This window comes from Pistacia vera, unplaced genomic scaffold (assembly GCF_008641045.1).
Source record: "Pistacia vera cultivar Batoury unplaced genomic scaffold, PisVer_v2 Contig144, whole genome shotgun sequence".
NCBI classification, from domain to species: domain Eukaryota; kingdom Viridiplantae; phylum Streptophyta; class Magnoliopsida; order Sapindales; family Anacardiaceae; genus Pistacia; species Pistacia vera.
This window is the reverse complement of record NW_022195510.1, coordinates 197,878-209,547: the sequence shown is the minus strand read 5'-3', so window position 1 is coordinate 209,547 and position 11,670 is coordinate 197,878. Positions and strand designations below refer to the sequence as shown.

At 34.2% G+C, this 11,670-nt stretch overlaps 1 protein-coding gene and 1 long non-coding RNA gene across 2 annotated transcripts; one reads left to right on the top strand and one right to left on the bottom strand.

The window, feature by feature from the left end:
• The first annotated feature begins 6,858 nt into the window (after positions 1-6,858).
• Positions 6,859-8,402, top strand: LOC116123637. Its single transcript, XR_004127072.1, has 6 exons — positions 6,859-6,999; positions 7,615-7,635; positions 7,755-7,816; positions 7,920-7,974; positions 8,226-8,262; positions 8,378-8,402. It is a non-coding gene; the product is annotated as an uncharacterized LOC116123637 (long non-coding RNA).
• A 479-nt stretch (positions 8,403-8,881) lies between these two features.
• On the bottom strand, positions 8,882-10,955 carry LOC116123705 (interaptin-like). Its single transcript, XM_031409455.1, has one exon. The coding sequence runs from the start codon at positions 10,878-10,880 to the stop codon at positions 9,522-9,524; it is 1,359 nt and encodes a 452-aa protein (XP_031265315.1). The 5' UTR covers positions 10,881-10,955; the 3' UTR covers positions 8,882-9,521.
• Positions 10,956-11,670: the final 715 nt, after the last annotated feature.

The following is an 11,670-nucleotide window of genomic DNA, read 5'->3' as shown; positions in this document are numbered from 1 at the left end:
TTCTCTTTCTTTATTATCTCACTTATTTTTCTTTTTGCAGTGCCTTTCTGTTTCTTTCATCATTGGTTTATCCTTTCATTTTATGCGTCACTTTTTTGTTTTGCTTTCAACTGTAAGAATGAAGCTATACACTTTACAGATGTTTGACACCAATTTGTTTGCAGATTGCCAGATTGTATGTGTTTTTCTTCTTCCCGGCATAGCTTGCTTAACAACATTTGGTTTTAGTTGGTTAGCATTGTTTTAAAAGCTGGACAAGACCGGCCGGTCCAACCAGTTGGACCAGGACCCGGTCACGTGTCCGGTTCGAGCCAACAGAAAACCTAGCATTAATAAATGAACTGTTATAAACCGCGTAAATAGTGTAAACCGTCGGTCGGACCGGACCGATTGAAAAACCAGTCCAGCGTCTGAAAAGGGGAAAAAATCCCTAATTTCAGTTTCTCCGATTTCTCCTTTCTCTACGCAAAATCCTCTGAAAAAATGTTAACACAAATATGAAAATTTGAAATCCCACACAAATTGCCACTCAATCTCAACGAAATCCACTCTCTGAGTCTGAAATCATTGCTGAAATTGATTGCAACTCAAGCCTCTGAAATCGCGACGACGCCTTCCTCCCTTGCCAGAAATCGATCAACATAATACACAAATGATTTTAAGATTTCTCTCACTTAGGGCAGTTGAATCGGTGATCGACTGGACTGAAGTGGAGTCGTGCTTAGTTACTGCATAATATTGAATTGAAAATGAATAGGGAATTGGAGAGTAGAGACAGAGGATTTAAACAGAATTTGAAATGTCATGGTGATGATTAGGCTAGAAAATGGAGTTATGGAGATGCCGAGACAGATCAGACGGTGTCACGGTGGTGGTTCAGCTTTTGGGAGTTGGGGACGGAGAGGATTCAAAGCAAACGGGATTTGGGGCTGCTATTTGGGTTTTATTGCATTTTGAATTTGTATTGAAGTGGTTAAGTTCCTAGTTTCGTATGGGTTTTATTTATTCTTATGGGTTGAATGATGTTTGTTGTTTCTAGGGTTTAGCAATTTGTGGGGTTTAGAATAAGTTTCGATCCTATTGATTATAAAAGTATTGACAAAACTGAAGGTTGGATAGTTGACAATGAAGAGGAGTTCAGTAAACTTAATTATGAGGAGTTGGAATAAATATTATATGGAGAAAGATCTATTCTTGCTGGAGTTGCTAATCACCCTTCTTTTTATAATTCAACCGATGATTCAGAAGGTTGGTTTCAAATATTTAAGCAACTTAGTATCTATTTAAATTAAATTACAAGTTTTAACTTATGATTTCTATTTTTTACTGAAATTTACGTAGATGATGGTGATGAATTTTGATGCTAGTGTGTGAAACTCAATCAACATGGAGACGGATCAAAGAAAAAACACTTGAACCAAATGTTTTGTTATTAATTATTATGTACTTTTTTATTTAATATGTAATGGATGAATACAACATCATGTTTGGATTTGGACTTTGGATTATTGTTAAATACTTAAATTATGTTGGGATTGTTATTGAATTTGAACTTTGAATCATGTTAGACAGTAATTAAGTTGTTATTGTCTTATTAAAAAATAGAAATCTTAAAAAAATAAAAAAGTAAAGGTTTTTTTTTTTAATGTGTTGACATCATCATGTTGTGTGATGACATCACCAGTTCAACCGATGGTCCAATCGGTTGAACCGTGACTGGGGCAGCAGAGCAAGTTGCCCTTCGGTCCAAGTTTTAAAACAGTGATAATTAGTACTTGAGCTAATTAAAATTAATCTAAAAATTAATTGATTTCAGAAGGGTTTAATTAAGTTCATACCGGTTGAGCTGAAATTGGAGCACTTGGACTGGGCACAGCCAAGGGTGCAATTGTTCGAGGCATCTTGGATGAACAGTGGAATTCTGCATTTTCGTAAACAAATTTGGCGACACACTGCACAAAATCGGTCCATACATTTAGAATAGAATAATACTACACTAACAACCATCTCTCACAATCCTGAAGCGGTAGCTCGCAATTGATTAATTTATAACGGGTCCCATATAGATCTCACTAACTAATTATGAATTGACCAATTGCGAATTATCATATCATGGTTGTAAGAGAAAGTTTATAAAAAATTATTGTTGGTGTAATATTACTCTTTAGAATAACACTTCTTATAGCACTTTTTGTCTATGTCGGCTTGCACTTGCGCGACATGTGCCACAAACACGAACATCACCATGACTGTAGTCAACAGCAGAAGCTTCCCCACACCATTTCTCGCCATATTGATTTCTCTCTGCGCGCGTTACTTAATATTGTTTTTCTTTCGGCTGAGGAAGAGATTGAACAAAGAGTTCATTGCATATATACTTATATAGGATTCTGAAGAGAGGTTCTGCATTAATGTTATGCTTATCTTTAGAGCTATATAGAAGACAATATTTACTCAGTTTTGCAAAAGTAAATGGCAAGTTTCAGTAATTGCATTCTGTTTCTGAACGTTTGACCTTTGAAGTTTTCTCTATAATGTATGTATGATTCAAGGCTTCTAATAGTACCAATTATAAGCACGTGCTATATATAAAAATATAGTTTATATAAAGTATTTTGTACATGTATAATTTTTGTTATATATAGAAGATGTTACGTACGTATACATTTTTTGTTCAAATATAGAATTTTTTGTTTTTGTATATATATAATATAAAGAGTGATGAGTGTAAATGCATGAAAAAAAAAAATTATTAATTGGGTGCTTATTTCTTGGCAATAAAGAAGGCAGTCTCATTTAGTTTTGCCTTTACTTTTTGAGCTAGTAAAGACAACTCTCACTAATTGCAGTCGGTTTAATGGTTTATTTTAACACAAAGAAAATTAATTTCTCTGATTATGTAATGAATGTGATTTAAGTTTATGAAATGTTGATGCAATGGAACCCTTTTGTGGAAGAATGAGTGAGATTTTATAATCTTATTAATTATACCATTAATATGATCATGATTTTTAATTATGTATATAGCATAGAGTTATTTACGTATAGAGAATTCTAAATTTTACACATTCCATGAAATTGAGTTTAATTCGATGTTAAGCTCCAATGGAGATGCTGGCTTTTTAAAATTGTTGATGTTTCGGTTCAGAGTTCTTGTAACTTTTCACACGCATTATAATTGTTGAAACTACAGCCAAACACACGCAATAAAATAAAACAGAAAAGTAAATAGGATAATTGATTTATCTTGGTTCGTTCCGATTAAGGAACTACGTCTAGCATTCAAATAAAGATTTTTGTATCAAGTTTTAGAGCTCTGTTGCATTTATAATCTATAAGACGACAACTCCCTCTCTTTATATATCTCAAACCCTTTGTTTCTCACTATCACATCATATAATAGAAAATCCTATCCCCTTTGGACCTACTCGAATCTAACCTGACCCAACCCAAACATTAGTAAAACAATAACAAGTCTAATTACTAATTAGACTTACCGTGAAGGGGGCAATGTCCTCTCACCCCCACTCGCTCACTAGCCAGCGTGACTACAACCCACTCACCGAGAAGTGGGACCCCCGAATGTATCTGTGTAGGGGACTTCAAGCCTATGCAAAGTATGACCCATATTCAACAATAATTATATTCTAAAGTTGTTCTAGTTTGTTATCTTATTCCAACTGTTGTTGCGATTTCTCGCACCAATTAGAAATACACAAGTTTCTTGGGGAACTTATGCAAGGATCTGTGGTAGATCAGTAATATGATGTTGAACCAATGAAAAAATTAATAATAATGCAAATAAATAAATGAAGAGTATATAAAAGGAAATTTTAAATTAGTTCAAATATAAAGCGCAAATCTTATGTCCATTATTATATTATTACTTTTTTGTGTGTATACAACGGTTATTTGTTCTCAAATGAAGTAATTGTTTTTAGTTTTATATAAATTGATATAATACAAAGTGAATGGACGAACTCAATTTCGTATACATAATAATTTATACATGGAGCACCGCTCTATTTTCTTATAAACTTATTGTAAACGAGGGAACTTTAAAGGTTCTCTTGATTAATGCTACAAGAATTGCACCAAATTGTATGCTCCCCACTAGTTTTCGTGCTGTTATATCAATTAACTATAATAATTTAGTATCAATATATAGTTTTTTCCTTCTTGTTCATGCATCAAATCATCAAAATCCAGCAATGAAAGTAAACAAGTCTAAAAACAATGATTTGTTGAAAATCCAAGGGAGAAAACAAATGGACAACTACCTCGGGATGGCCGAGTAGTTTGAACTTCAAATCGAAACTCTTTGGTATATTATTCAAGAGGTCTTGGGGTTGAATCCCTCCTTGATTGTTAATAGATGTAACCACTAGAGCTCTTACCTGACCGATAGTTTCAAAATCTCAACAGATTAGTTGAGATGTGCGTAAGCTGACCTGGACAACCCCTTCATTTAAAAAAAAAAAAAAAAAAAACAAATGGACTTCTATTCAAAAGTCCACTCTGTAGGTGGGCTTCCTAAAAGCCCACAAGCCCATTCATTGAGTCTATATGCATAAGGTTTAAATATCTCAGTATCGAAAACAAAGTCAATGATCCTAGAGGAGGGTAGCATGCAATATTCTGTAACTTTTATGTTAGTTGATTAAAAAGTGGACCACTTAAAGCTCATAAAAATATCCTTCTATCTCTTTATTAAGTTCCATGACCGAAATAGGTACAAAACAAGATAACGTTTAGTACCAATAAATTTGTTGCTGACTTATATTTAAGGTATGCCAAATTATGTAATAAGCAAGCAATATGAGCTCAAAAACATATAATATCAATAATAAACTGTTGCTAAGGTCAAGTATAAAATTGATTTTATTGTTAATTTGCGAACATCTCTTGCAAATCTTAGTCCAAATAAATTTTACATTTAATTTGGACATAAATTTTCTTAATTTAAACCAACCCTTGGGTGGCCGGCTTGGGAGTATTATTCAAGAAATTTAGAGTTTGATTCTTTTTGGTCTCTAATAGGGATGACTATTAGAGGATTATTTGTCCGTTAATTTTAAAACCTCGAAAGATTAGTTGAGGTATTCACACACTTATACAAACACTCTTGATTACTAAAAAGAAAAAAAAAAAAAAAAATTAATAACCCAAGTTCTCCGAAATATAAGTGTTCATAACTAGTAAGCTTATGCTAAATTTCAAAAGGTCTTTGACATAAATGGCAGCTTGTGTTTACATTATAATCCAAAACACTTAGGGCCTGCTTGGGAGTTTTATGGTAGCGGTTATGAGGGTAAACCATCGTAGCGGTTTTGAGGGGTTTTTAGTAACGGTTTTTAAAACACCTAACCTGTGCTTGGGAGTTTATTTTCCAACGGTTCTGACAGTTTTTTTAAATGATAAATTTACATATGTGCCCATAAAATTAAAACACTCTCTTTTGCTGACTCTATAGGTTTGGGTTACGCACACCTCCATATTACTTTTAAAACCTTTTTGATTTATGCAGCTGCAATAGTTCGGATGAAAGATTTTGAAGCTAATGTTTCATGCAGGGTTAGAGGCATCTACTGCTGTAATGGCTTGGAGAAGCAGGAATTCAAATCTGATTTAAAATTTTAGGTGTATTTTGATGGTATGACAGGTGTTAGAGATGATGAATGCACAACAGGGATGATTTAACAAAACTGACAAAAACAAACAGGTGACTATTTTTTTAGGATGTTAGAAAACTGTGGGAACAAAATATTCAAAACACCAGTCATCCTTGGAGAATTTTAGAATCACTGAAGAAAGAAAAATAAGGGAAAAACGAAGAACAAGAGAGAGCTAAAGAGTAAAGTATTTATAGGAAGCCCATTTAACAAAACTGACAAAAACAAAACAGACTAAACATATCAGTACCAACCCATATTACACACTCTTCTTATCATCTCCCTTTAAACAAATCTGCACCACACTTTATCAATACCACTCCATTATACACATTTTCTTTAACATCTCCACTTCACAAAACTGCACTACACTTATCAGTACCACTTCATTATACAAATTCTCTTTAAACATCTCCACTTACAAAATTGCACTACATTTATAAACTGCACTACACTTATCAGTACCACTTCATTATACAAATTCTCTTTAAACATCTCCACTTAGAAAACTGCACTACACTTATCAATAACCACCATTCTTCTTCACATCTCCCATTTAACAAAACTGAAAAAAACAAAACTGACTCCCATTAACTGAGTTGTGTGCAGCAAATTAAAAATATTCACTCACAAATTAAAACCATTCACTCACTTTGTAAGAGAGAGAAATCAACAGTAGCAAAAGATTTGTGCGCAGCAAAGGGATTATTATCATTTAGTGGAAAGGGATTTTTTGGGATAAAATTTTTAAACCAGCCAAAACACCCTAATTTGGGGTGTTTTATAAACCCCTTAAAATTACACTACACTGATTTTGAAGGGTTTTTAAACCAGTCAAAACCAGCCTATTAAAAAATCTGGCAAGTAAGAGTTTTTAAACATCTCAAAACCAGTCTAATTAAAAACCCTCCAAAACCAGTGAAAAAAAAACTCCCAAACAGACCCTTAGACTTGAGAGAGTATTAGAATGACAATGTAAAATGAAATTTGGGGTTCAGTTTGCCAGCATGGCAAGTACTCACTGCCACGTCACAACACATGAGTAGTAAAAAGACTGGCTAAAGCAAATCTTTTGTTTCATTAATTCCAGATCCACCAACAGTGTGTCGTTTTATCATATATCCACCCCGCACAAGATTCCCACCCACGCAGTGGCACTCTCGTATTTTTACTCCCGTAACTACAAAGCATTAAGCATCTCGCTCTTCATATTTACACACAAAGTTCTCTTCCTCATCTCTCTCTGGATCTAAATTAGTATCTACACCAACGGAACTTTGATCTCGATTCGACGTTAATCTCGTCGCAAATCTAATCTTCGAAAATGGTGAGTCGTTTGATCCGTTTGATTATCGTAAACGTTAGATCTGATAACTTCTCTCGTTCGATTTGATTTCAATGTTTACGTGTTATAGTAATTCAATGCTGTTTGAGTAGGCAACCGAGCGCGTCATTAAGTTTTTGAATTTTGAGTTGAGATCTGGTGTTTGATTGGATCTAATTGTGTCAAGGAAAGTGAAAGGAAGTTTGTCAATATTGTAGCTGGTTTTAGGCTTTTAAGCAATTGGATGAATGCTGAGTGGTTTGGATTATTCAGATGCTTTGTTCTAATACTCTCATTTCTTGTTTAATTGTATAAATTTTGGTCACTTGTTAAGTAATTGGATGGTGTTTTGTGTTTTGGATCTTGTAACTGTTAGCTGGCAATTGAATGGGAGGTTGGGGGTTTGAATTGAGTTGAGATCCGGTGTTTAATTGGATCTGTTGGTTTGTGCCTGTGTTTGGCTGCCGAGAAAATGGTGGAAAGTGAGGGTCAGTTTAGGAATATGGCAACTGGTTTTAGGCTTGACCTTTTTTTATGAGCTATTGAATTAGAAGTTTAGTAGCATGAATTAGTTGATTTGGTACTGATTTTTTGTTTCGTTTTGTTGTATGTTAACAGCCGCTCAGACTTGAAATCAAGGTACTGTCTTTCTTTTTCAGTTTAGATCTCTCTCTTGTATTTATTTATTTATTTAATAGCCCGTTTCAACTTTTTACGAAATTGTGGGAATAATTATGTTAAAATGATAATTGGACCAGAGAAAACTTGCTCAAAGATCAGAGAGAGTTAAGTCTGTGGATTTACATCCAACTGAACCATGGTAACTATAATCTTTATTTATGTAATGTTTGAATTGTTTGGCATTTGTAGCATTATGTGGTAGTGCATGGAGATTAACATAACTTATATGATTGTTACTTCAGGATTCTAGCGAGTTTGTATTCTGGAACTGTGTGTATTTGGAACTACCAGTCTCAGGTATGAAAATGCTACTCGTTGTGTTATTTTGAGTGCTTCTAGCATTGTATGGTAGATTGCTGCCGCTTGGTTATATAATGCATCTAAGCCTCTTATGAATTTTTTAGTTTTTCATTTGTTTTTAATTTATCTCTCTTTGTGAACCAATCTTGGATTTAACATTAAACCTTTGATTTTGAGTTTTGTTTAGTTATTAAGAGGTTTTTTCCTAGTATTCAGAGATAATCTAAATCTTTTTGCTATTGCTACAGACTATGGCTAAGTCATTTGAGGTCACTGAGTTGCCAGGTATACTCTAGATATGTACTCTATAAGTTAGTTTTATGTTTTTTCTTCTTCCTCCTCTTCTTTTTCCTCAATGAGGTCACGGCTGTCCTCTGATGCCTAAATAATGCAAATACAGTTAGGTCAGCAAAGTTTGTAGCACGNCTTAATAAAATAGGGCAACTGCTACTACAGAGCCACTGACGCTTACATCATATTCCAATATAACCCTACACACCTTAATAGCTCTATGATAATCCACAAAGCAATCTCGAAGATTATGTAATCAGATGGAGAGGACTGTATAACATGGAAAAAAATAGCAGTTCATATGAAATCTTAATTACATGCAGTTTAAGATTATAGCAACCACCCGTTTATATTCACCATTTAATCAAACTTTCTAGTTTTTGCATCCACTATTTTAACCTTAAATTTCACCAAAGAGATTAGAGTTAAAAACAGCAATAGTAATGAAGATGCAGATTTACTACAACTGGCACATAAAGATACCAATAGAGCACAAGCTGAGACCAATAAATGCATAGTCATCAGAGAAGGATAATAGATTGATCATAACATACTCAAAGCATTTTAAAATGTCACAAAATGTTGTTATTTCAGCATCATTCAAAGGAGACATTATTTTCATAAGCAGAAGTTAAAAAAGTATCAAATTTGCATGTGGTCAAGGAGAACTTGATTAGTAATCTTAGAGCCACAGCAACATCTTCTAATTAACAAAATTAGATAGTAGATCCAACCAGTCAGCGGATTCTAGCAGCATATGCAACCGATGCTGCGGCAAATAGAGTTGTTGCAGAAGACACCACAGTCCAGAAGTTCTTTTTCTTATGTGCCTCCACCTCAGAATTCTGCAGGAACTCAACTTGCTGCTTCATGTCTTCCACCACTTTCTCCTTGTTCCTAAATGCAGTTTGAATTGCTTCCAATTCAGCCGCAAACATTTCAGTTTCATCTCCAAGCTTCTTAGTATTGACCAACACTTTTTCCTTCCCATCAAGATCATCTTTAGATTGACACACTACAGCTGCAGTATTCTTCAGCATGTTTAAAGCTCGATCAGAGTTGAAGCCAATTGATTCCATTTTAGCCTTCAAATCGTCAGCAGCTTGTTTTGCCTCCAAAAGATTCTTCTGCACCAATTCTTTTTCCTCCGTCAACAACCCAATGTGACCCTGCATTTTTTTATTTTCCTCGATGAGGCTCTCGTGCTCATTCCTAATTTTTGTCAATTCTCCTACATTCTCCTGCATCCTCTTTTACATTTCTGATAGCAATGCCATGCCATTCTTTTTCTCTTCATCCAAACCCTTTTTAGCTTCATCTTTCTCATGCATAATCCGATCAAGAGAATTTTTATAGTCCCTAACTTCATTCAGCAAGCGCTTGTTTTTCTCTTCTTGATCCCTATTTGACTCTTTCAATGTAAAAACAACATCCCTCAGTTCCCCAATCTCTTTATGCAGCTCAATAATCTCAACCTCCTGACTAACTTTCTTCTCTTCAGTCTCATTCTTCTTACGGAGCAGTTTCTCAATTTGGCCCTCCTTATCATTTAATTCCACAATGGCCATGTCCAACCTCCGAGAGATCCCCTCCTTTTCCTCTATAAGCCTCTCAATACTGCTCTGCTTTTGTGTTTTCTCACGTATCAAAGCATTGATCTTCAATGCCATCTCCTTTTCCTTGTCCCTAGCGTCGCAGAAACTCTTCTCCAATTCCAAAACTTTTTCACGCAACACTTTCTCCTCCTTATGAAATTCCAAAACAACATCATTCAATCTCTCTACTTCTTTGTTCAACTCATCAACTTTCACCTTTTGCCCACTTTTCTCGATCTCCATTTTTTTCTTTTCCCTTACAATCGCTTTCATCTCTTCCTTCAAACCATCAATCTTCTTCACAGTCTCATCCAATCTCCTCTCCACAAATCCTTTCTCTTCTTTTACAGCTTCATAGTCGCTGTCCTTCTCATTTTTCTCCTCCATTAACCTTTCATATTCTTTCTTTAGAATCAAAATCTCATCTTTAAAATCACCTTCTTTTTTCTCCATTTCAACCAATCTTTCCTTCAACTCATGCGCCTTCAAAGCTTCCTGTTCACCAAAACTCTTCAGCACATCCCTATCTCTACAAGTCTGAATCACCTTCCTCCTCTCATTTTCAAGAGTACCCATCAGTTCATTCAGTTCACTCTGAAGAACCCTAATCTCATTCTCTCTCTCACTATTCTCTTTATCAAACTCTAGACCCATTTCTTTCATTTGGGTCGTCACAAAAACACTAAACAAAACCTTCTCTATCTCCAAGCTCACATTTTTCTCACTCTCCCCACTCAACTGAGCCACCAACTCACTCTTTTCAGAACTGAATCGAGCCAACTGAGACTCCAAGTCTTCCTTGGCTTGATTCAACGAATCCACCTGCTGTCTCCTCTCAATGGTCTCTTTGAGTAGCATAGAGTTAAGACTCTTCAGATTTTTGATATTCTCTGAAAGATCCTCCATGGTGGGTTTGTCAATGAGGGTTTTCTCCTCAGTTTTGTGTTGAGTCTTTTGATCTGGTGGGTTATCTTGGTTGGTGTCATTGGACTTCTGGGTCACTTTCTTCTTTGCCATTCTTGCGGTGGAAAATGAAAGACAAGAGATTTGAAGATTAGGGTTTTGCTAGGGTTTTTATGGTGGAGAAATAGAGATAGAGATAGAGACAGAAAATGGAGGGTCGTTTTAAGAATTCAAAAATTGGGGCCCAAAGTTTTAGGGTTTTTTGGGGAGCTCGAGAGAACCTTGGTTAGCTTAAAAGACAAAATTACAAGATGTGGTTGAAATTAATGTGTGCATATAGCCATATGGCCCATATGTGATATTTAATACTATATAAATCTATTAGTATTTTATTTAATATCAAAGTTTTATTATAATCAATCAAATTATATATCCATAATGTAAAACCATGTAATTGTAATTCCAAAAAAAAAAAAATAAAAAAAAGGATTAAAGCAACTTATGATAAATTTTTGTACCCAAATTAATTTAAAATTTATATATATATTTTTAAAATTATAATAATGAAACAATAAACTTGGATCATTAACTTTTGGGTACATTTAAATGTTTGTTGGGTATAAAAGATGATATTAAAACTAAATAATAGTTTTATTTATAAGTTTTTAAATATAATTCTTCATGTTAATTTTTTATTTTTTATTTCAGGTATACTTAGTAATATAAATGAAAAATTAATAAAAATATTTATTTGAGTTTTGTTGTATCTTTTGATTTTAGCAATAATTATGTAAAGGCCAAACGATATGCACCTACCAATTATTTGTCGTAAAGACAAATTGGTACCTAAAAGGTTTAGAAATGACAAACAATCATTTTACGTCAGATTCCATTAGTGAATTCC

Excerpts from the sequence above, each read along its gene's own strand:
- LOC116123705 (XM_031409455.1), bottom strand. The coding sequence starts at position 10,880 with ATGGCAAAGAAGAAAGTGACCCAGAAGTCCAATGACACCAACCAAGAT.